This window comes from Thamnophis elegans, chromosome 1, assembly GCF_009769535.1.
Source record: "Thamnophis elegans isolate rThaEle1 chromosome 1, rThaEle1.pri, whole genome shotgun sequence".
Taxonomy (NCBI): Eukaryota; Metazoa; Chordata; class Lepidosauria; order Squamata; family Colubridae; genus Thamnophis; species Thamnophis elegans.
Genome location: NC_045541.1, coordinates 83379009 through 83405278, shown reverse-complemented (window position 1 = coordinate 83405278; position 26270 = coordinate 83379009). Strand labels below are relative to the sequence as shown.

Here is a 26270-nt window from a genome sequence, read left to right as displayed (position 1 = left end):
AGGTGGGTTCCTACCAGTTTGCACCTATTCGGTAGAACCAGTTCGTCAAATCTACCGAACCGGTTAGAACAGGTTCCACCAGTGGACCCGGAAAACAGGCCACACCTACAGAAGAGGTTCCAAAAAATTTTGAAACCCACCACTGGCAAGGATCTTGTAACTTGACAGCTTTAAGACTTGCATGCTTCAATGCCAGAGTTTCTGAATAGCTACTTGGACCAACCTAAGTACTAATTCATAATTTCATATCCAGTCACATGGGCAGCAAGCCACTCCTATCCGGTCACATGGGTGGCAAGCCACTCCCACAAAGGAGGCCACACCCACAGAGTAGGTTCCAACAATTTTTGAAACCCACCACTGAAGACCTGGGTCTAATCTTTCTCATTCCAGATACAGATTAACAAAACAGCACATAGTGCAGCTTCTTTGTGCCACGTCATACCATAATCAAAACAGTATGATCCAGGATTGAGGTGTAATTCATTTGTTTGTTGCATTTAAATTCCAAATTTTATCTCAGAGCTTAATGTTGTATATAGAGAGTGCCCTTCACTTTATTTCCCAAAAACTATTTCTGATAGGTTTGGCTGAGAGACAATGACTGGTAGAATGTCAAGTGATCTCCTTCATCATCATTCAGTGAAGATCTGAATTTAGATATTCTCAGATCTGATTCAATATAATTCCAATAATGGTTACAGGTACAGATTATATTACACCTGCTGCTAACCAAATCAGTTTGAGCAGATAATGGGAGTTCTAATGTAGAAAGCAGTTTATCAGGCGAGAATATGACAACAAGACCTCCAAACCTAGATTCAGTCCATTCTAGCAGAGATTAAAGGTGATATGCTTTGATTTACACTGAATAAACCCAGCTGGATTAGAATCACAGCTATATTAATGAGAACATAAATCTTTAGTATTCAAGATTCCATTGATGAGGTGGCATCTTGAATACTAAGCTATGCCTACATGTATTATCTTGTTAAAGCCTCTTAAATGTATTAAATTATTAAAACACAAATACTCAATTTAGTAACAAAGCAGAAGATATTGCAATTAATGCTTCTCTGCAGAATGGGATGGGGATTCATTTTATTGTTTTGTATCAAAATACACAAATGTATTTTGTGTTCTTCAATTGATTCACAATGGGAAAACTGAATTCTAGACCGGCCTTAGGCATGGAAGCCAACTGGCTGACTTTGGGATAGTTACTCTCCCATAGTCCTAGGAAGGAAGCAATGGCAAACTGCCCACAGGGACTTGTCCATGTACTTACCAAGAATCAAATCTGACTCAAAGGCAAAAAAGAAAGAACCCTATGTGATTTTTGGTATCTATGTCTGGCTCTACAAATATGATTTAGAAGATTTTCAATTAAAGTCCTACCAGATCCTACTGACTAAATTAATGGTTTGTCTTAAAAGTGTTTCATTTCTTTTTTAGTCTTCCAGAAGTAGATCTTTCCATCCCTTCTTCAGTTTGCAATACAACTGAACTAATGTTTTATAAATTCACTACTGGGATTTTTTTTTCTCAGCAGTGGTTTTTTTTCATAGATTTTTTTTTATTTTCCATTTTCATAGCATATAATCACATGTATACTATTACATAGTCAATATCATGTTGTATTATTAAGTAATTACATCAATTCATCTTACCATCAACTACTAAAGGGAAAAAAAAACCCAGTTATTGGCTCTTCTGCTCTCCATACACCATATTTATACCTTATCCGACACTTTCTTCCCCCTCTCTCCTCCCCCTTTCTACATTCTTTCTTCCCTCCATCATTTTCTACTCTACTTCCCCTTGCTTTCTTCTTCTCCTCTCTCCCCTTACCACTCCTCCTTATACACCTCATCTTCCCCCTTCACCCTCTCTCCTGTCCCTCTCTTTCTACCTTTCTTCTCTCCTCTGCTTCCCACTCTTCCTCTAATTCACTTGATGTATTTCAGCTTCTGAGCAAACTCCCTTTTGTGTTGATGGTATTTATAATTCCATTTCAATATACATAAAAAATAAAAAATAGCAGTATACATGTACAATCATAATACCTTAAAATCCAACACCCTTCCTCCAACTTAGTAAACTCCGCTCCCTCCCCCCCTCCCCCCCAACCCCCTAACCTTCCCCCCCCCTGACTTCCCAGAATCAATACAAGGTATAAATCTTTAACAAAAATAGTTCAAAATATACTTAAAGAAAAAGTAGAAAATTAATAACGTCTTTGAATTGAGCTTAGCTCCTCCTTGCTAGGCTAACTATAAACAATTTGTATCATTTCTAATCTTAATCATAAACTATCTGAAATTTCCTAGACCCATATTTATTTTGAATATAGTCAATCCATTTTTCCCAGTCTCGTTTATATCTCTCGTTTGAATTATCCTTGAGATATGCAAATATTTTAGCTATCTCTGCTAAGTTTGTGATTTTCAATGTCCATTCCCAGATAGTAAACAAATCTTCCTTCTTCCAGTATTGCACCACCAACAATCCAGCTGCAGTTATCAAGTGCAAAATCAAGTTAATCTCTACTGCTGTACAGTCAGTAATTATACCTAACAAAAATAGCTGGGGGTAAACTTTATCCTTTTTTTGAGAACATTTTGCATAATCCACCATATTTTTATCCAGAATGCCTTAACCTTTTTGCAAGTCCACCATATATGAAAATTTGTAGCGTCCATACAATCACATCTCCAGCATTTAGGTTGTAAATTCAAATACATAGAAGCCATTTTGGGGGGGATCTAGATGCCATCTATAAAACATCTGGGATTTTTCTTATTAGATAGTTCTTATCTGGCCCACATACGGTGTTTACATTCATATTTTGGGGAAATATTCTTTCTACAGTGTATTTCCTGTCCCCTCCCCTTTTTATTATAATGCGGCTGCCTGAATAGAGTTTGTGAAGCACGCATAATGATCTTAATTTGTCTCATACAAGATCTGTTCCTCAATTTATGCACAAACTGTGTTAATTGCAATAGGTTTAGAATTTACAGCAACCATGAGGTGTAAAGTAGTAATTCAACACACTGGGGTCAAGCAAGGTAAAACAGGGAGCTAACTAAAAACAACAGTCTGCATTCAAGTTTTAGTGCTCAACACTAGACAGCAGTCTATTCCAACCCACATCTTGCACCATAAAGACAACATTGTTAAACCCTCAGAATCAATTATTACATGCTCCAAATGAAAGATGTAAATATTTTTTCTGTCCAAAGAAATGTAATTTTTTACCATCTCTTTTTAATATGCTTGGCAATAAAATCTTTATTAGCTATATACTTTTTCTTTATCACTCTGTTTTATTGTACAATAATATAACCATATTTTTAAAAACTATGGTAGCCTTGGGAATTAACAAAAAAGGTTTTGTTTTAAAAATTAAGAAGCACTTATGGTTAAAAAAAACTTGCTAACTTGCTGGCAGACTATTAACCATATTGTCAACGCAAGTGCTTTGGATAAATCAGAATACTGCAGCCCTGGCATGCCTCAATTTTTACAAAAAAATCTTAACTCTAGGAACATTGTTTTTCTTACCCAAAGGCCATATAGTGTATCTTGGTGTGGTATAATGTTCTAGTCCTCTGCAATGATAAGTCATAAAACCAACTTTTTGTATGACCTCTTAAGTACAGGTAGACCTCAACTTACACCCAGTTACATATGGCACCCATTCAAAGCTACAACAGAATAATAGTAATAGAATAATAGAAATTCATTATTGGTAAAGTATTGACAGTGTTGTGGGAATTAGTTGTTAAGCAGAGTGATGGCATTCACAACTTTTCTTTTTGAACATAGCATGCAGCATTTGCAAGCCAAACTCTCAACAATCAAAGCAAAGTCTAATCAAAATGATTAGACAGCTTCTGATGAATCATTCTCTGGATTTAGAAGGTAGACATATTCCTCAACTCTTTTCTTCCCAACTTCTTTCCAAATTTTCCCCAAGCTGCATAGTTACAAACAGATAGTTGTTGTTACAGACGGCGCTTTTGTTTTTCTATTGCAGTTTAAGGCATTTAATAGCTCACAAATGCCACCGATATGGCACCATAGGGATCCTTCTTCACTAGGTAAAAAATATAACGGAAGCTACATACAGTAATTCAGTTTGGCATCCAGCTACATTTTGTGCCTATCCCAAGAGATATTTTCCACAAAAGTTAAATACAAATTAATAAATTATTAATCCAATACAGTGGTTATTTTTCCTGTTATAAAATTTACTTGTATAACTTCACAATGTAACGTTTACCTTAATGTTTTACAGTTAGAATTTCTCCACTACTTTTAGAAGTGTCTTAATTAAAGAAACTAAATACATAGCTTATATCCCACTTTTAAGTGCCTGTTTATAATATATAAAGCAGGTGGCAGCATTTTTAACCACCACAGCCATGATCTTGGAGGGTGAAAAAGCAGAATCAAACCTCTTTAGTACTAGATAGGAGTCACCAGGAAATCAAAGGGTAGCAGCTGGAGTGGAAAGTTAGGGAAATGTCCCAGAAAAAGGTGATGACAAGCTATTTCTCTATTATTGGGCTTCAGGGTTTAGCGACCCTGAACAACAGATTTTCTGATGTCTTGACAGCCACTGCGGCTGGCATCTTCAAAGGCACAGTGGCCTGCTACATAGACCAAGGCTACTGAGCAGGGACTGGTTGGGATCCTGCCTATATGACTGGGTGTTCTGACTGATGATTTGGTCTACCCAACAGATACCAACCATGACTGTATGAGCTCCATATGAAGAAATCCTCACTCTTATCTGGATGTAATGCGGGGATGACAAAATTTTAAATGGGTTACTCTGAACTGTATATTCTTCATGTTTTATGTAAGGCAGGCGTGTCAAATTTGCAGTGTTTGTTTTCTTCAGCAACCATTCAAAGTTACAGAGGTGCTGAAAAAATAGCTTTACAGCCCATTTATGACCTTTGCAACATCCCTCAGCCCCATGATTGACATTATAATGAGTACACATTGTCCTATGCCTGCCCTTTTTAAGAGAAAGGGATGGTCTTTCCACTGTAGGGGTGACTGTAGTGCTCTCAATGTGTAGAAGAGCAAATAACTTACTCTCTTGAAATCCCTCTCCAATCCTTCTATGCTATGCATGGAGATGGAGGATATTAAGGCAAAAGAGTGACTACCCACAGAAATTGCACTGTGGATTTACTCTTTACTGAATGCAATACTAAAAAAATAGATATTTCAGTTGTTTTTTTGTAAGAAATAAAACCCTTCCATTTATTCTGTTATTTTATTTAGTAATAATGAATTAAAATGCCATTGTAACAGAGGTGAGCTGCTACCGGTTCACACCAGTTCAGGTGAACCGCTAGTGGAAATTGGGACTGGGTCGTTGAACCAGTAGGGTTAGGGTTAGAAGAAAGAGGCAAGGAGAGGAGGATGGAAGGGAGAGGAAGAGAAGGAGAGAGGGTAGGAAGGGGAAGAGGAAGAGGAGGAGCGGGAGAAAGGCAAGGGAAGAAGGAAAAGGAAGGAGAGGAAGAAGGAAGAAAGTAGAGAAGGGAGGAGGGGGAAAAGAAAAGGAAAATGAGGTGGTGTTACAACAGGAAGAAGGAATGCTAAATAAAGCAACCCAAATTGTATATTGTAACCTATTAAATGAAATAATAAATGTATAAGAATGATAAATATATAGAAGAATAACAACTATGTGAATGTATACTTAAAATGCTATGTAAGAGAATAAAAAATAAAAAAATTTCTGGGGGAAAAAATGCCATTGTAACAGAGATGGGCTGCTACCGGTTCACACCAGTTCAGGTGAACCGCTAGTGGAAATTGGGACTGGGTTGTTGAACCGGTAGGAACGGAAGGCTGGCCATGCCCCCAAACCAGTTCCCCGGTCGCCGCTGCCAGCCTTTTAAAAAATCTTTTTTTCATGTTCTGCGCACATGAGAACAATTTGTAGTCAACTGTGCACGTGCACGTGAGCAAAGTGAGTGTGAAATGCAAAGGGCACGCAAAGCGAACTAGCAGCAATGCTGGCAGCAACCCACCCCTGCATTATAAGCAAATTCATTAAGTTTCAAAATTATTTGAACCTACAAAATATTTAGATAGCTATATCTATAGCTATAGATATGGCTATGGCTATAGATATATAGATATATAGATATAGATAAATAGATAATTTTTACAAATTAATTTTATTTTAACATTTTGTTTATTTTATGTTAAATCTTTGAATTTCATTACATTTATTTGCATATTTAAAACTTAATTTGATGTTTAGAAGAATGATATAAGCAATAGGTTACCTGGATATTATCTGAAAATCAGGAAAATTCATGGATTGTGGGACAAAAATGTATCAGGTTCACATAATATAACAAAGCAAAAAGTGTCTCCAGCAGAGGAAAACATATTTTCACACTGAGTCATGCCAAAACTGACAAGAATGTTGTTAAAAGTAGGCATCCAAGTTATTCAGCTGAAGTAGCCAAACCTGTTAGGATCACTTAATTTGAGGAATCTGGATTCTTTATTTCAGGCACAAAATATTTGGCAAACACTTCAGATTATAAAACAGAACAATAAGGATACTTTAATATACTTTGAGTTTTTCTCCTATTACCTTAGCCATATCCAAAGCCAAAACAATGTGGGTCAAAATACTGTTTATATCTCGCTGATCTACATAACTAAGACAAGTAATTGATACTATAAATCTATTACAGTAAAATTTTCTTCGATTAATATGAATCCAGCAGATACAGAAAACAGGCACTGCTATATTTAGTTTTTATGTACCAAATATTTCGGAGTATAAGGCAATTTTTTTAAAAAAGTAAGTAGGTAGGTAGGTAGGTAGGTAGAGAGATAGAGAAATACAGTAGGTAGGTAGGAAGAGCGAGAGTAGGTAGGTTGGTAGGTAAAGGGATAGAGAGAAATAGAGAGAGAGAGAAGTACAGTAGATAGGTATGGAGAGAGAGAGAGTAGGTAGGTAGATAAAGATAGAAGAGAGAGAGAAATATATATAGAGAGAAATACAGTAGGTAGGTAGGGAGAGAGAGCGTGTGTAGGTAGGTTGGTAGAGGGATAGAGAGAGAGAAATAGAGACAGAGAAATACAGTAGATAGGTAAGAAAAGAGAGTGAGTAGTTAGGTAGGTAGGTAGGTAGGTAGGTAGATAAAGGGGGAGAGAGAGAGAGAAATACAGTAGGTAGGTAGGGAGAGAGAGAGTGTGAGTGGGTATGTAGGTAGAGGAATAGAGAGAGAGAAATAGAGAGAGAGAGAAATACAGTAGATAGATAGGTGTTTTTGATGGCACAGCACTTGATCAAAGTAATTCTCATCATCAGTTAAAGAGCTTTCCAAAAGGAAAAAAAAAGTTTTTGCACTCTGCCAACCTCCCAAAAAAGGCCCGTTTTTCATGAAAATGGGCCCGTTTTTTCACTCCAAAAAGGCATGAATAGCCTTGGGGAGCTTGCAAAGTGCTCCTGGGGGAAGGGGGGCAAAAATGAGCAAAAGGCCCATTTTTAACAAAAATAGGCTTTTTTGTCAAAAAAAATTGCATGCATAGCCTTATGGAGGCTTATAGAGTGCTGCTGGGGGGGCAAAAATGACCCATTTTTGCTCATTTCTCCCCAGTCCCCAGGAACTCTCTGAAAGCCTCCATAAGGGTATGCACAGCCATTTTGGTGAAGGGGTGGGGCTTTGGGAGGCAAAAAAATGCTTTATTCGGTGTATAAGATGCACTCAGATTTTCAGCTGACCCAGGAAAACACAACAATGCTTTATTTAAAGAATATCATTTTAAGATTCTGTGCAGCTGATGGGCAATTTGAGGAATGGAGAAGATGCTATCTCATAAAGTGCAAGAAGCACTGTAAAGGTAACAACTCTCAATGGATGGCCTAGTTATAATGATGTGCAATACAGGAAGATTTTTGTAATATTAAAACAATTCAGATAATAATAGCATTTGACAGAAGCATTATGAACAAAATTTGTAAACATAATTAGGAATATCTAATATAATTAATGCTAAAAAAATACCACCGAAGACCAAAAATGGGAAAGAGAAAAGAATTATAAACTGGAACGTAAACATTTCCAAGTCAATCATTCACTTCTTAATAAGCTAGTTGTGACATTGCTGGCAACATTTGTGGTTTCAATAGAGCTCTAAAAAACAACAACCAAAAAGTACAGAAGGATAAATATAATGATGACCTCAATGGACTGAAAGTTTAGTAGAGGCTGACTTCCTGGGAGGAGCCTGCTGGTGGTGGCAGCAAAAAAATCAGCTGCCTCCGAATTCCTGGCTACGTACCTGTTTAGAGGATCTTCCATCTGACGTCTTATCAGGTTTTCTTATCCTTCAGGCAAGAAGGAAAGAAGAAATTGTTTTGCTGGCAAATGCTCTTCGATTTTTGCAGCTTTTGTGCTTGCAGGGAAAGGGGGGCTAGCCCAAGGCAGAACGGCTGTCCGTGCTGGGAATTTCAAACTGCCTTGTGCAGGACAAAGTAGGTCTCCCCCACTCAGTTCAAAGTTTTGTTTGATTTAATCTTATCACGAGCTGAATCCCTTTCCGTGGACAATAATTGTTTATCAACATTTTAGCTTCTTTTCTTTTTCTCCTCCGAAAAATTATTTACTTAGAGGCTTTTAAAATGGCGCCGAGCAGGCTGGTTTCTCCGGTAATAATGAACACTTTTTGTTAATTCTCACAAGAATTCACAAGAATTCAAAACAAAAGAGATTGCTTATCATATGTTTTGGTTTCACAATAGGCCAGCAGAAGCTTTTTAATTAGTTTCATTTCTACAAGAATTTTACTCCTTCATTAACTTTGCTTATCTGGAAGTTAAATGGTGATGAATCTGCTGAACGGTCTTGTTACAATGTTTACTCACTGAAAGTTTTGCCAAGCTTTAAACTTCAAAATAAAAGGGGAACTCAGCCTCTTTACTTAAAGCTGCATATTCAGGCAATAGAGTTTTATTAACTGCAGGCAGATAAATTTAGAAATGGCTTCAAAACCAAATATTAACTTGAAGTTGTAAATTTTTTTTCTTATTACTATTCAAAATACCAGCTTCAATTTTGTAAAAGGCTTTCTTATCCAGCTGCGTTACAAGATGGCGATTTTATAGCTTCTGCGTTTGATATATGACACACTCAATCAGTTCTATTCTCCTGAAGACTTCTCCTTATTAACTGTTAAAAGTCTATAAATAGTATCCCATTTAAAACCGAGGGGAGCAGAGACTTTGTTTGTTTGTGCGTTTTTTATAATGGCTCCCAAATCGAAGCAGTCTAAGCGTTTCCTTAATAATACATCTCAAGAAATTGTTACAAAATCGCTGCCCTTGCCTCCCACGCCCTCTACTGGAGATCTCTTAACACAAGAATTTCTTTTTGAAACCCTTAAAGAGTTCAGACAGGAAATTAAACAACTTTTATCGGAGTTATATGATAAACTGGACGCCAAGATTGCTCAAACAAGGGAAGATACGATCAGAGTTATGACTGTTATGACAGACTATGTTTCTGAAATGGAGGACAAATTGGAACTTTTGGGAAAAACTAATTCTAATTTGACATCTAAAATTCAAACGTTACAACAGGAAGTTGAAAATGCTCAAAAACAACTCGTTATGATAAATTACAATAAGACTGCGTTTGCAATAAGAGTCAGAGGATTGCGTGAAAAGGAACAGGAGAATTTGAAACAGACCTTTTTTTGAAGCTTTCAGACGTTCGGTGGGAAGTCCGGGATTTAACTTTGATTGGCAGATTCAAAAAATTTATCGCCAGAACTCGTGTGTAGCAAAACAACGACAGCTTCCGAGGGACATAATTATATATTTCACCACAAGAGAATCCAGAAATGCGATAATACAGAAGTTCTACAATAACAGGCTGCGAATTGATGGACAGGACTTGATTGTTTTTAAAGAAATACCATCTCAAATATTAAGAGCAAGGAGAGACTACACTTTCTTAACTGAAAAACTCAGAGATTCTCAGATACAATATAAATGGGAAGTGCCATCTGGTATCACAGTCACATTTGAGAACCAAAAATATCGTCTCAATTCTGTTTGCGAAGCCCGAGATTTTTACTACAAAACTCTGAAGGCGGGACTTCCTGATTCACCCGGACTTGGAGAAAGACAAGGAGAAGGAGAAGATAAGCAGCGGGACACGTGGCTACAAGGCGGAGGGTGTTGCTTTCCCCTTCCGGAAGGGCAGAAGAGTAAAGAATAAAGATCCAGCTATGCCTTTAAAATACTTCTTAAATTTTTAATTTGAATAAAATTTCAGGACTCTTGTCTGGTATAAAATGACAAAGCTGTATACCGATGAAGAGATATTGAGACTGAAAGAAGCGGTGCTGAATTTGGACATATATTGTATGGGACTTATATAAGACTTGTTTGAATCTTAAGTTAAACTGCGCATGATCTATTCTTTGGGGCAAGGAGAGCGGAGATCATAGCTTTCTTGGATTGTGGTTTGGGATGAATGGAGTCGGGTGGCGTGGGGTAGATGGAAGGGTAGTGAAAGTTCAATTAGATTACCTTGATCCAGAATGTAAGCTGATTTTTGTATAAATTGTTATTTGAATACAAGGTTAAGAAAGATTATCTGGAGAGTCTACACGAGGGTGGAGTAAATATGAGAGGAGCAATGGATGAGGATAAAATATATATGCGGACACGGGTAAAGGCAGGATGGGAGGTATAGAATTTATATGCGGAAGCAGGTAAAGACATTGTTTAAGATTTTAAAAATAATGAGAAGCTGAGTTTAATGTTAGAGAGTATATTGACTTCTCTTTCTTGGGGGGGGTTCCCCCCCTTTTTTTTCTTTTTATTATTCTTTTCTTTTTTGCTCTTTTTTTTTTTTAATTATTTTGTAACTTCTAATCTATTTGGTTTCAATATACTCCAGACTTTGCTTGATAAAGAACGATGCCGGGAATGGGACCTGGGAAGTCGGAAGGGGGTCAGGGAGGGGGGTTCAGGGGGTGGGTGGGGGGGAGGGTGGAAATATAGACTCAATTTTCAGAACAATGAATGCACTTGGATACTGTTGCTTTTTTTCTTTTTTTTCTTTTCTTCTTTCTTTTCCTTTTATTTTCCTTTGTTTTAGTACAAAACAAATAGACCAATGAATACTAGAAATACACCGAAGCGAGGTGTAGAGGGAAAGAAGAGGGGGGAATTAAGAGGGAGTGAGAAGGGAATGTAAGGAGGGTGAGATAGTGGGAAGGGGAGAAAGGAATGGCTGAGGGGGAGGGGAAGTAGAAGAGGGGATTGTTGGAAGGGAGAAATGAAAGTTGGAGGGGTAGAAGGAAGGGTGTATGTAGGATAGAAGTGTTATGAGTTGTTTATTGCTTCTTTTTTTTTTAACTGCACAGTATTTAAGTGATTGTATAAAGGAAAATGAAAATGTAATAAAAGAATCTTTGATATTTAAGACAGGAAAAACAGTTTAAAAAAAAAAAGAAAAGAAAGTTTAGTAGAGGCTGATGGTTTTTGTTTTGGTTGCTCAAGTAGCTTATCACACTCTTTTAGGAATCCTTAAGGAAGCCAGGAATTTTAAATATTTTTGCTAAATCCAAGTTTATAATTCCTGAGCAGCAAGCACACTAATCTATTTATTTCTATTTAGCAAATAAAGTAACATCTAGGAAACTTGAAATATCCTCTTAAAATAGTGCATTATTCAGGGATAAAACATGCTCCTGCATTTCTACTGATATCAAAATGTCTTTAAATCTATCTGCTAATCTATCTGTGTTTTTTTTAAAAAAACACTACGCTAGCTAGGCTAGTAAAAATAAAAATAAATGTAAAAATGTGTAAAAATAGAAAACAGTACAGAAAATAATTTGGTATTTCTAAAGTGCATGTGAATGCAAAAACCATGACATTTGCCAATATTATGGCAATATTTGGTAACTCAGCAATATATAGCAGAATCTGTATAGATTTGGAATATCTGAGTAATGAAGAATAATTTCCTCATAAATTGAAACTGCATATATTTTTATTTTTTATCATATCAATCTTTATCTATCCCAAATCTTTATAGTATTATATTAGTTAATGAATTGATATGGAACAAATCATATTGACCCTTTTTTGTTGATTAACCACGTCCACTGCAAAATTATGTTGCCAAATTAGTACTTGTATCAAAAATACCCTACAACTATATAACACTCTAAAATAATCTTCAATAAACTACTGTTTGATTCTATGGGGTATTACCAATTCTATAATACGCTTACTGTAATTAAATTACAGTTTATAATACAATATTTTGAATAGTTTTAATATTTAAATTTTACTGAAGGGAGAAACGCCAAAATGTCTGCAGAATAATAAACATTGCATCATAAGCAAAAACTCAAATCTGAATTTATTATAATGTTTAGATAAATGAGCAAATATAAAAACAAAGTTCAAAAAATGCAAAACATAAACAGATAAAATGAACAAAAGTGAGAGTGGCTCACTACATAAAATTAAACTTTTTGCCATAATTTAATATTTTCCTACTCTACAAATCCAACTGAAAAGGGAAATACCCTTCCTAAATGAAGAAAATAAGACCCAACCAGAAAATAAGCCCTAGCATTATTTTTCAGAATGCTTGTAATATAAGCCCTACCCCCAAAATAAGACCAAGTTAATGTCATCAGCCCTCAGGGAGAAGGAGGGGTATGGCCAGCACAGGAGGTGGTGAGCATGTGGGAGCCGACAATGTCGGGCAACAGCCGCAGCCTGCCAGCCTCTTGACCAGCACTCTGGGGTTGCACAGTTTGCGCAGTGAAACTGGGTCCGAGCACTGCAACAGCTGGGCTGGCCCTTCAAGCAGCAGGAGGCAGAGGCGCTGAGGGGAGGCACACCATCTGGCCCACCAGACCCACTGCATGGCCACCTGCTCCAGTGCAGGCATAGACAGACAGTGGGGTGGAGAGGGCAGGTGGCCGCGTGGCTGGCACACTCTAGGGCTGTGCAGCCCATATAGTGCAGTTGAATCCGAGCACTGCAAAGCAGAGGTGCGGGGAGAAGGCACACAATCCAGCCCGCCAGATGCACACAAAGCCACCCGCCTAATCCAGCCTGTCTGTCTTTGCTTGCCCATGGCCATGACGGGGTATGTAGTCATGTGGGATGTCCAGCAAACCAAATTGCATTCTTCCCACCGCACCTTTGCCTCTGCTTGCTGCTTGGAGAACCAGAGTGGCAGTCACAGCATTCAGATTGTGTGGGATGCGCAGCCCAAGAGTGCTCCAAACAAGGGGCTGGTGGACTGTGGCTGCTGCGAGACACCATTGGTCCTTGCATGCTCACTGCTTCTTGTGCATGCAGCAGGGATGGGGTGCCCAGGCGGCGGGGGCCAGCCCCTCACCATAATCTTGATACCATGTTTCCTCGAAAATAGGCCCTAATGTATCTTTTGGAGCCAAAAGAAATATAAGACCGTCTTATTTTTCAGGGAAACATGGCAGTACATTCCATTTTAAAATGATTAATATTTATTTACCATACCATTTATCATACCAATTAACTGTCTTGGAAAAGCCAGATTTTATTCTGCACTGGCAAAATTATGTAATTATTAGTATGCACTGATCATTATTACGCTTTGGAGGGGTGAGAGGTTTGCAAACTATGAACCATATATAAATATAGAGAAAGAAGAATAGCTTAGGTAGAGTCTAGCTTTATAACCAGAATAACATTGCAGAATGTAAATGACTTTCTGAACTATAATAAATCAAAAACTATGTTGGACAAAAGCAGATTCACATTTCAGGGTGTACACAATTAAAAAAAGAAAGTAGGGTAACAGAGACCATTTAATATAGGGGTGTCAAACTCATGTTGTCATGGCAGCATCATGTGACGTATTGGGATTTGTGCCATTTTTTTTTTTTTACTGATGGCTACTTTTCAGTTTGTGCAGCCTGAGGACATAAACAGAGTCACTGGAGGAGAAAAGTCCAATGTGTGTGCTAATCTCTTGTTGTTCCTAACTGGTGAAAGTAGACGAAGGAGGTTTAGAGATATTCATTAACCAAAACCATTAATGACTCAGCATACAAAATTGCACCAGAGTAGCAAAGTTGTGGCTTCTGTTGAAACATCTCTACTGTACTAAGGAGGTTTGACTGGCTATCCCTTGATCGCTAACGTGCTGATTCTTAGGAAGTGTTTGCAAGCCTGGTTTTGATTATCCTGGAAGATTATCTATGGTGTGAATTAAATATGAAAAGCAATTACCCTTTGAGGCCTTTCTTAACATAAAGAGAATCAAATTCAACTGTTTGGTTTCCTGGCTTTCATTATTATTAACCGTAGAATCCTTTCTTGTCTTCTTGAATAGAGAAAAATTGATATATAATATTTCTTATTTTTTTAAAACACTTTTAAAAACACTTTAAAAACATTGGTGATAATGCCTTCAGCCAGAAATCACAGAATTTCAGATCTATTTATTAGGATCTATTTATTTTTATCATGTGGAAAAAGTTGAATTTTTGTTTGTTTGTTTTGTGTTATGGCAGCACATACTCAAGCCTTTATATCCCCAATGCATGGATATTTTAATTAATTTGCAGCTGCAAGTTTCCAAAACATTTGAAAAGCTATAAATAGATGGTAAACAATCATGGGATGCGGTGGTCTAGGGGTTAAGATGCTGGGCTTGTCGAACAAAAGGTTGGCAGTTCAAGACCCAACTATTGCATGACAGGGTGAGTTCCCGTTCCTGCCCCAGCTCCTGCCAACTTAGCAATTTGAAAGTATGCAAAATCAAGTATATAAATGGGGGGGGGGGGAAGGTAACAGTGTTTGGGGGGGAAGGTAACAGTGTTCATGCACCTCGACATATAGTGATACCAGCCATGTGACCACAGGAGCCTCTTCACACAATGCTGGCTCCTTTGGCTAGGAAATGGAGATGAGCAACCACCCCCACCCCCACTCCCGAGTCAGACATGACTAGACAAGGAAAATCTTTACCTTTTACCTTTTTAAAAAAACAATCAAAATATGTTTTATCAATTTTTAATGTGCTTGGAAAAATGCAGAAAGCTCTTAAAGCATTATCTTATATTTTGCTCTCGCAAGCCGCAAAGAGTTTGTCCTTCTTATTAAGACTTTGGGAGTGGCCATAATGTAAATCTCTCACGGTCATAAGATTTCCTCTGAGGGACAGAGAGGCTTCTGATATTGAAAGAAAATCCTGCAGGCACTTCTTCCTTCACTTTCCCATATTCCACTGTGAAGGACTGACTTTTTTTATTTAAAGCTATGTATGATACAATAGCCAAGAATAATTATAAACGTTTTCATCACCTAAACAAAAAAAAAATCTCAATATACACAGTATACAGTAATGTTGATAATTACATGCAGAGTAATTAACTCTAAACATGCAGAGAGCAATATAAGTCTAGATGTACAAAAGTTAGGATTCACTGGCCTTGGGGGAAGAGTGTATAAGGTTTTTAATTTATATTGAGAGTGAAACAGGTGAATGTATTCTGCAATGGAAAATAGGCATGAAATACCTGTATAGTATCATAACCTACCCAGTCTGCCTTTCAATGAAATGACAACTTCTTCCCTGTTAATTTTCAGGAGAGAACTGAATGGAGGGAGTGGAACTATGCTGCTATGTTTAATCAATTATGTTCACTTTTCTGCAACAGATCTAGTAGTAATGAACATCTTGTGACACCCAGATAACACTTCAAGAGCTGCACTGGATACCAAATAGAGTTCAAAATATTGTGAAAGTGCTTTGAAGCCTGATATGGTTCAGGATCTGTGGGATGGCCGTCTCTGACAGTGGTGGGATTAAAAAAAAATATTACTGGTTCTGTGGGCATGGCTTGGTGGGCGTGGCGTGGCTTGGTGGGCATGGCTTGGTGGGTGTGGCAGGGGAAGGATACTGTAAAATATTCATTCACATCCACAAATGAAGCAAAACAAAACAGCCATACATCACTAGCAATATTGACAATTCCTGGTTGCTTCAACAGCCAAGTGATTATTTTAATAAAATATAAAAATAAAGTAGTCCCAACTTCCAGAATTTCAGCCTTCATGTCTAAATATTTAGACAAAGACAAAAATATATTGTATCTGTATGATTGTAAATTACTATTAACCTGCAATGAATGCTTTTGGAAATGTAAAAGATAGTTGAGCTATTGGCTGAGTTCCAGCACTATGTTAAGTCATTATTAAAATATGATTTGTCCAGATGACTAATTTAACCATTCACCATTTCCAATAAATCATAAACTAGAATCAAAATATATGGTGTAAAATAAGTATATACTAAATATGACTCAGTATGACATTACAATGACTAGAAATTATTTTTTGGTGTGTTTCACAATTTTTCATGTTACTAAGCTTACAATTCTGGGTATTCTGTGGCAAAATGAGAAATTTAAAAATCCAATGAAACACATAACAAATCATTAAGTGACTAATAATTAATAAATGGTGACTAATAAATGATAAGCCCTCATAGTCTCATTTTGGGCCAAAAGTCAGCTGAAATTAAACTATCTTCATGGCATTTCTAAATGTTAAAAATAATCTGGGCAGTACAAGTAGTCCTCAACTTAGGACTGATTGCTTAGCGACTATTCAAACTTATAACCCCCTCCAAAAGTACTTATGACCCAGTTCCAAATTTCTAACTGCTGTCGTCCCCCTCCTGCAATCATATGAATGCATTTTGGGCACTCATTTACAGCCATTTGCAGCACCCTGCAATGATGTGACTGTAATTTATGAAGTTTTTTTTCCTGAAAAACTAGCATTTACTTGTTTTTTGGCCAAAAAGGCCCCATAGGAGACATTCTGTTTTACCTCCTGAGGAGAGGCCTTCTTTTAGTTACCATTTTGGCTAGTTGGGGCAAAACCATGTTTAGGAAATTGTTTCTTCATAGATCCTTGTGATATACATTTTACAAGGCCTTATAATAAGCAGCACTTTCCTTTGAGCCTTGAAACTTACTGGCAGCTAGTACAATGGCTTTAAAATACATGTGCTTCTGCTGTCATGGGTTTCTCTAGCAAAGAGTCTAACCATTTCATTTTACACAAGCTGCAGCTCCAAAGTTGTCTTCAAAGGCAGCCCCAGGAAGAATGCATTGCAGTAGTCCAGTCACATAGTGATCAGTGCAAGGGTCATTGTTTTGAAACATCTTAGTCCAAGTAGAGCTATTTGGTGCATTAGATGCAGCTAGGCAAAAGCCCATCTGGCCGTGACTAACATTCTTGGGTGCTTATTAATGTACAACTTTAGCAAGGTTAACCTGAGCTTACGTCTTCCCATCTAATGTCTTTCAGCCTCCAGGCACTGATTCTAGTATTTCACAACATCTACAGCTTAGATCAAGGTATTGGTGTAAAGTTGAGTGTCATCACTCAACATATTGATGAGACATATTCCAAATAGATAAGATGACATTTCACAGTAGTTTCACAGTGATGCTGAATAGCATGGGAGGGAAGACGAACTTTGCCACACCCCACTTTGTGCCAACAAGTGTTTGAGTACTCATAACCCAAAACTACAGCTGTGCTTCCTCTCCTATCTGAAACAACTCACTCAGGCAGGAAATCACCATAAAACTGCCTTCCTTCCCATTCTTGCAGGCAGTTAATAGTATCAATGGCACTGACAGTTTAATAGGATCAGGGGAGTCACATTCATTCATTCCAGGTCCCAATGACAGTTATCAGCATATCTGAACCTGATTGAAAGAATCAAGATAATCTATTTCTTCTGGGATTCTCTGTAGCTGATTTCCCATCATCTTCTCAACAATCTTGCCCAAAACAAAAGGTTGGGAAAATACAATTGGATTGAGAGATGGCTTCTTCAAGAGAGGGCTAAGCCACCACCTCTTGCAGAGCACATCACATCCATCAGTAATGCACTCCACGTTTGCCTAATTACCAACTGCAGCCAGAAACCACAGATGCCTGACAATTCAGCCATCTAGATCAGTAGTAGTCAACCTGGTCCCTACCGCCCACTAGTGGGCGTTCCAGCTTTCATGGTGGGCGGTAGGGGTTTGCTGTAACTCTGCTTTATAAATTTTATAAAGTAAAGTTACTTCCCTACTTTATAAATCACCATTACTGTGGAACCGGTGGGCAGTTAGAAAATTTTACTACTAAAAGAGATACAAAAGTGGGCGGTAGGTATAAAAAGATTAACTAACCCGGATCTAGATTCAGGATAGAGGCAAGTGGTTTAGAGCAAGAAATGTGTTCTATCATCCCTATTCTGTTTAACAGCCTATTCAGTAACTCTCACCATATTTTTCTCTCCCATCAGAATCCCAATATGAGATTCCACTGTAACAACTTTAGCATCCAACATTGATTAGTCATCCCCCAATCTCTTTATGGCTCTGACAGTTCACATGATTGCTCTGTATCAGGAACCTCTGTAGGCCAAGCCTAGCTCTATACGCAGCTCACAGCAATCCAAGAAAAGTCAGAAACACAATCTTCCAATCAAATAAATATTTTCGTATTATAAATGCCTCCCTTGAAATGTATAAATAACCCCACCACAATCTTAGGATTCTGAGAGTACCTTGTATTTCCCCAGTCAAGACTGAGTCCAAATCTTACTTGAGACCTCTTCTCTCATTTATAATTCTTTTGATATACTTTGTCCATCCTAAAGATCTTTTCAGTTCCTCCAATACACTTTCAACAATTTTATCTAAAACCATCTCCACTTTCCTTCACTTACATCCCTGCCAGGCAAATCTTGGCTAAACTTCCCTTAAAACAAATTATACTGGCTAAAAACTAATTCTCTATAGGCTAGGTTAAAAAAAATGGGAAAGAAAAATCTTTGCACAAAAACTCTATACACAATGTGAAAGAAAACTAAACATAAAAAGGATGAAATTTCTGAAGAGTCAAAATAAACACTCAAAATAACTATACATGTAACCTTAATATAAAAACAGTTGCAATAGGTGAATCTACAATACTTGCTAAATGGAAAGTCCTGCTAATTTATGAACAGCAGCAAGACAAAGCGACAAATAGAGCTTCTCAAGTCAAGTATGCCAATCATTTACAACCCCCGAGTTTCCATTTATGCTGTATTCTGAACCAGCAAGCTAATTTATGAATATCAGCAAGCCATCACGACAAATACATTTCAAATCCTTTTTTTAAAATCCACATAATACAATTTCTAAAATCAATGCCAATCACCTCCAACACCTATTGTTTTCCAATTGAAACAGCCTTCATAGGCATCAGTTTATTCATAAGGTAGCCCAGTATAGCTCATGAGAATTCAATAATTTTAAAACAGTATCATGTACTGAATAGATGCAAAAAATAAACCTGCACATATATCTGTCAAGATGAATTCAAGTTTTGCAAAATGACTTCCATCTAAAAATAAAATCAGAATACTTATTTTATGACAGAAGGAATGACATGACACAGACAATGTATTACTCACTCAACTTTTTTAGACTAGTACCATATAAAAATCAAGCCTTGTCTCTCCATCACTAGGAAAACCAAGAACTTTTAATTGCAGCACCACAAGGAAGTTGGTTGGAGTGCCACAAGGAAATCAGAAAGCAAAACAGTTTCAGATAGTCAGCTCTATCTATCAGCAGAATGAGTAGAGGAAACAGTAACATTTTTGCTTTATTCAGAAATTGAAATGACTGAACAGATATAAATATGAAGACAACATGCCTTGTAAATTATTCTTTTCCAGGAAAATAACTGCTTCCCTTTCTGCAATAGAGAAGCTACAAAATTGTTAAATCTCTTTGTTTTTTTCTTAAACAAGCTACTGCTTGTATTTCATTATGTTTTTTCCTCAATGTTTTCATTGTTCTGCTGTCATTGAGTTTTGTTGTAATCCCCTCTCATATCTTCAGCAAGCATCCTGCACTATATCAGACTGGCCTTTTATTATTTAATAGCTTCTACCTTTAATTGCTCTAAACCTCTTTAAAAGGGACAATCCACATGTTGGAAGACCCTGCCTTCTGCCAAGGTCCCTGAAACACTTCATTCAACTCAATCATAGGCAACAGGTTCCATTACTAAGTTATTTGGCCAGGTATAGCTGACATTTAGTCCACAAGTCACTTCAACAGCCAGAAACCTGGAAGCAATATAAACAACCACACAGGTGAAACCTGTTGCGTGTGTCGGAGAACACAAAGGAAGTTTCGAATGAACAGACACGCACACCTGAGGTGCTAAGATTAAAAACAAAACAAAACAAAAGGCATCCCAAACAGAAGTGCCAGAACCCACGCTCTCTTATACATTAACAAAAGCAGTATTTCTTTCACTTCGGTCACACAGGGACCTTCCCCCCCACTCCCCCGTGACGTGGAGACAACTGAACGAAAGCCAGATGTCTGGAAACCGAACAAACGGTGGCAACAAATCGTCCTTTTTTGTTTTGTTTTTTTAGTTCCTACGACTTTCGGCTTTAGTCCCGGGTGAAAACGAAACGCCTCGAAAGTGAGGAATACTCACTCAATGAAATAGCTGGCTCCCTCTTCCGAGAATCCCTCCTCCCAGCCACGGGGCAGATCTACAAGAAAAAAGAAAGGAGAAAGACCGGGGGGGGGGGGGGGGGGGAGAGAGCCGGGAAAGAAAGTGGCCAAGAGGAGGGAAGTGAGATGTTTGTGCCCTGGAGACAGGCGAGCATAATTCCCAGCCACACAAAGGTAGTTATCCTCCCCCGCACTCCTTCCCCAGAGGGAAAAGGGGAGAGAAAGGCAAACACAAACACCCAGCGTGGGGCGCGCCAGGGGGAGAAACACGCGTGGGGGGGAGGGTCCCCTCCTCCACCCACCCCCACCCCCACCCCCGAAGCGTCTCCCCGCCGGCTCTTTCTCCGTGAGGAGCCCGGGCATAGGGCACCCACCTGAGCGAATCATGTGGCCTGAGTTGACGGGCTCCCCGGTGCGAGGATGCAGCCAAGTAGTTGCGCGGGTCAGGTCGCTAAAGAGGGAGAAGCGGCAAACATGCACCTGTTAGTCCAGCCCGCGGAAAGAGAAGTCGGCGGGGAAGGAAAGCGGGGACCGGGGGGGGGGGGAGAAAAAGGGAAACGGGCGCGCTGAAGAGACAACCCCGCCTCCGCCCCTTGGGTTTTTTTTCTTTTCTTTTCCCGCCCGGTGTCTTACTCGACGAAGAAGACCCGGCCGTCCCTGCAGACGCCATAGGACCAGTGCTCAGGTAGAGTGTCCCGCCCCACCGCCTTGGCCGCCGCCATGTTCGCCGCGCGCCCTGCCCGCCGGAGAAAGGGGGACGTCTGCGGGGGAACGGGAGGGCAGGCCAGGCCAGGCGGGCTACCCGGTGCCCCTGGGCCGCTCAGCAGCGCCACCGGGCAGCGGTTAGCAGGAGGCGCAAGCACACACACACGCCCCGAAAATCCGCGCGACGTGTTTGGCCGCCCTCTGCCCTTGGGCGTGTGTGTGGGAGGAGGGGAGGACAAGCAGCTTTCCCCGGACGGACGGTTCATTGCCCGTGTTGCAAGGCAGGCAGGCAGGCAAGTCGGCAGCTGCTGCAGGCGCAGGGCGTTCGGTCTCCCGTGGCGATCCGGGCAACAGGTTCTACGCCCCTCCCCCTTTGTTGTGTTCCTTCATCTTCAAAGTTTTGAGGCTCCGGTGTGAAGTCGGGGCTCCGTATAACTCAGCGTGGGGGGGAAAGTTTCCTTTCCCGGAGAACTTTTCTAAGAAACCAAACGCTTAAAAGCTCCGAGGTTTCATGGTTGTCGTCCCTTTCGGCTTGGAGTCTCTACCTCAGCTGTCTTTTTACTTTCTACCTACCGGGCAGCAACACTAAATTGTGTGTGAAAGTATGCCGGCTCGAAATTCCACACAAGTCGCATTATTTAAAAGAAAGGAAGGATTCATACTTGCCGTGCTTCGAATAACAAAGCCAGCCCCAGGGCTCTCTCGGTTTGCTGAACCATATCTTACCTGGGCTTTAGACTTTATATCATGCAAAGCCAGGTAATTGCCTAAATTGGATAATCAAAACAGATACGTTTTGAGAGAAGAAAGCCTATATTCCTTTTCTTGAGTCGCTTCTTCCTCTGCTGTAAAACACTTGACCATAAGCGTCAGCTTATTTAAGCCAAACGTGACTGTATCTTACATAAAGATTTCTGTTTTAACTTCACCTGATCTTTCCAAGAGGGAAATATGGCCCTAAATTTTATACTGTAAACCTGCTGAGCATGCAAAATTTTAAAATTTGAAATTCAGACTCAGAATAATATATGCCCTCATTGCCTGAGTGGACCAAGTGGCAAAAGTTACGAAGTACTGTAGGTTTTTCTGGCCCTTCAAATATTTCAGTGGACTTCTGTTCCAACCTGTCAAGCATGAATTCCTAACAGAGACAACAAGACTTGTTTGCTTAATATAAGTTGACCCAGATCTACACAAACCTCTCTCTGGACAGTGACTTGTTCTTTCTCACTATAAATTATTTTTCTTTTGCTGCTTCTGTTCTTGATGAAAATGTATAAATAAAAATATAAGGGGAAAACCCCAAAATTAGATGGGGAGAAATTACATTAAGAATATAACTTTGTTTCTTTCTTTCTTAAAATATAGGAAAGTTGAATTATCATCTTGCCTGCAGACTTGAAGTACTATACAAATTACCAGAAACATGAGACAAAGAATACATTTTGTCAGATAGAATTTTGATGTATATCATAGCCTTTAAGATATGCTTAGCATACATTCATTAGTAATTAAGAATGTTACTTTAGAATATGACTCAAGAAGACTCTTCACTTCCTGTGTTATCTTTGTTCCAAAAAGGCAATTTAAAATTTAAATTGCTTAATGTTTAAAAAGAGAAGAAAGACAATTGATAAAATTAGAGTACAAGCAACATGCAATATCCCATAGATTTCTTATGATTGGCAATTCAGTAATTTTTGCAATGAATATATTCCTTTAGAAGATAAACTCTTTATCCACCATGTATAGATCATTTATTTATTTATTTATTTATTTAATATCCTGCCTTATTTTATTTAAATAAATATCTCAAGAAAGCAAACACGTCTAATACTCCTTCCTCCTACTTTTTCCACAACCTTGTTATTGTTGCATCTGAGAGAGAATGACTGGCCTAAAGTCATATCATCAGCTTTCATATCTAAGGCAGGACTAGAACTCATGGTCTCCCAGTTTTTAACCTGGTGGCTAGGTTCAATTAATTGGTTCTCTATATTTTTGTGGATATAATTTTACCATTATAGATAATCCTTCAAATATTAAAGTCTTGTATAAAGATACCTTACTTTTTCTATTCAAATGGATACATTTTTTTTTAAAAAATCCATTTTGAATAAGGGTAACTTCAGTTTACTTCCTGGAATATATAAACTATGTTTGAATTTTAAAATTCAGACAATATTTTAAATCCACAGAATGCTTTCCACTCCTGTAGATTTTTGCCTTTCCCTTTAAAACAATCCATTCTGTTGATTTCCCTAAACTTTATCTGTCAATCCTTCTATTTTTTCCACTTCTTATGAACTTTCCTTGCTTAGTTTCATTACTCACTTAACTAAAGATAAAATTAAATGAAATTATTGCTACTTATTGCCCTTATGAATCGGGCTAATTTTCAAAATACTTTTGTGTATGCATATTCATTTATTTTTATTCATCAAATGTATTCATCAAATTTATATGTTGCTCATATCCCACTTAATCCCAATTGTGTCTTCAAACCTTTTTTTTACAATTCCCTTTTTAAATCCCTTTTATTTTCCTCACCTTTGTGCAGTTTTCCTTTCCCTGTTTCTTTCGATTATGAACCACAGTTTAAAGGGACCAGATAAAGTTGTTATTAGTAAGATATTTAAATACAAATAGAAAATTACAATTCTATGTATGTGCTATGTATGTACTATGTAATACTATATAATTATAATGCTATGTATGCACAGTGCTGCAAACCTTGCTTGGTTTTCAGCCCGGAAATTTCAAGCACACTCAATCTAGGTATTAAGGAATAAGCCCTGGCAAACTCTCTGGGAATAACTGAACAACTGAATACAGTCAACCGATGGGAAGAAATGCAGAAAATTAGCTATTTTAAAACAATGGTAACACAGAGGGGAAAAACAGGATAATTACTGGACAAAATACATGAAACAACAAGGTCATATTTTTATATCACCATATTAACATGGGATATGGTGCTCTAAATATGTCTGTAACTTCCAAAAAAAACCACCTTTTTGTATGCTTGTAGAAGTTTGGCTCAAATGCATGATAGGGAAACCTTTTTCATATAATACTGGCTCTATCCAGTAAAAATACATATTGACAAAGTATATCCGAGAGGCATTTTGGTGTAGTGGTTAAGGCACTGAGGATGCTAGTTCTGCCATCTGGATGGCCTTTGGCAATCATTCTCTCTCTGTTGTAGGAAGAAGGCAGTGGCAACTACTTCCAAAAATCTTGCCAAAAAAGCTAGAATACAGGAAGTAGCCCAAGTAGTCACCAAGAGTCAATACTTTACTCAACAGCAAAAAATATAAATAATTGGTGGCTAAAGGTGTGTAAAGGAATACACACACATTGCAAAATACCCAGTAATGGAAACAAAGTAAAAAATGTCCAAAGATTTTATTGAAGTGATATACTAAATCACAGTTATATTTTAAACTAAAGAAAAGTATCAAAGGGGAAGATTCTGGTGGCGACTTGTGCAATTTGGCTTCAGCTTAAAAATAAAGATGTGACAAAAGTTAGAGAAAAACAAAAACAGGATTTCTGTTTTTGCATGAGAAGGGAAAATATTAGTATACAAGCTGGATATTAAGTAGGAGCACAAACCTTTGGAAAAAAGAAATGAGAATTTCAGCAGATTGCTGTTGTTAGTTGTGAAGTCGTGTCTGACCCATCGTGACCCTATGGACAACATTCCTCCAGGCCTTCTTTTCTACCATCCTCTGGAGTCTATTTAAGCTCATGACTACTGCTTGGAGGATGGAGGATTTTAAAAAGGCACAAACTCTGGGGGAGTGAAAAAAGGAGAACATGTTTAGAAATCTACCATATTTTTCAGAGGATAAGATGCACCTTTTCTCTCAAAAAAGAGGCTGAAAAGCTGGGTGTGTCTTATACACTAAATACAGCATTTTTTGCCTCCTGAAACCCCGCCCCCTTTACCAAAATGGCCGTGCATTGTCTTTAGGAGGCTTCCAGAGTGCTCCTGGGGGCTGGGGAGGGCAGAAATGAGGGGGAAATGGGCTGGTTTTTTGCTCAATTTTGTCATCCCCCCCCCCGAGCCCCCAGGAGCACTCTATAAGCCTCCTAAAGGCTATGCATGTCATTTTCTTGAAAAAAAATGGCCCTGTTTTCACGACAATAGGGGCCATTTTTGTTCATTGGGGGGGGCACTCCCCAGGAGCACTCTATAAGCCTCCTAAAGGCTATTCATGCCCCTTTTGGGGGGGAAAAGGGCCTGTTTTCATGAAAAATGGGCCATTTTTGGGAGGTCTGCAGAGTGCAAAAACTTAATTTGCCTCTTCAAAATCTTGGTGCGTCTTATACTTTGGTGCATTTTATAGTCTGAAGAATACGGTACTCTCTGGAATAATGAATTTCTTTCCAAAACTAGTGGACAATCTGTGACAGTGCTTTGTAGCAGCTTTTTTTAAGTTAAAAGCTAAATTTTAATTGGACAGGGTACTAATGATATTTCCATGGGTATTTAGTATTAAGTTAATTTTATATAATAGCAGTAATCATGCTTTCCAAAGATCCCGTATCTAATGAATTAAAATATAAATATCTGCTCAGGTTGTGCTCAATGACTGGTGACCACACCCATGAGAAGTGGTTTCTCAATTCCTCCTTTCTAGCAGGCTTTTAAAAAAAAACCTTACTTGCTTGCTTGGCATTCCTGTAATTTCAAGCATTCTCAGTCCAGATATTAAAGAATACCAGCCCTGCTTAGACTTCTCAGATTTCCAAGGGCAGCTAGGTGCTGCCAGTTGCTGAAACCTGCCTGAGAAATAGGCCATGTTTATACACTTGCAAATCAGTTTGTGTTTTATGACCAATCAACTACCTCATTGTTTCTTCAACTTTTCAAGATCATAGATAAACAAACAGCATTTATTTTATGAGGAACAGCTGTGACTGCACCTTTT

The 26270-nt window shown here is 38.3% G+C and overlaps 1 protein-coding gene across 3 annotated transcripts in view; it reads right to left on the bottom strand.

Annotated features, from left to right (window-relative positions):
- Positions 1–23068, bottom strand: part of PLEKHA7 (pleckstrin homology domain containing A7) — a 139440-nt gene extending 116372 nt beyond the window's left edge. Inside the window, exons 1-3 of one of the 3 annotated variants that reach the window (XM_032222637.1) lie at positions 21259–23068; positions 21000–21076; positions 20606–20663 (exon numbers count right to left, since the gene is read on the bottom strand). In XM_032222637.1, the coding sequence (XP_032078528.1) occupies positions 20606–20663; positions 21000–21076; positions 21259–21596 (473 nt within the window). In that variant the 5' untranslated portion in view covers positions 21597–23068. The remainder of the gene's footprint in view (positions 1–20605; positions 20664–20999; positions 21077–21258) is intronic. The other 2 variants (XM_032222647.1, XM_032222628.1) reach the window with 2 other exon arrangements.
- Between the last annotated feature and the right edge of the window lie 3202 nt (positions 23069–26270).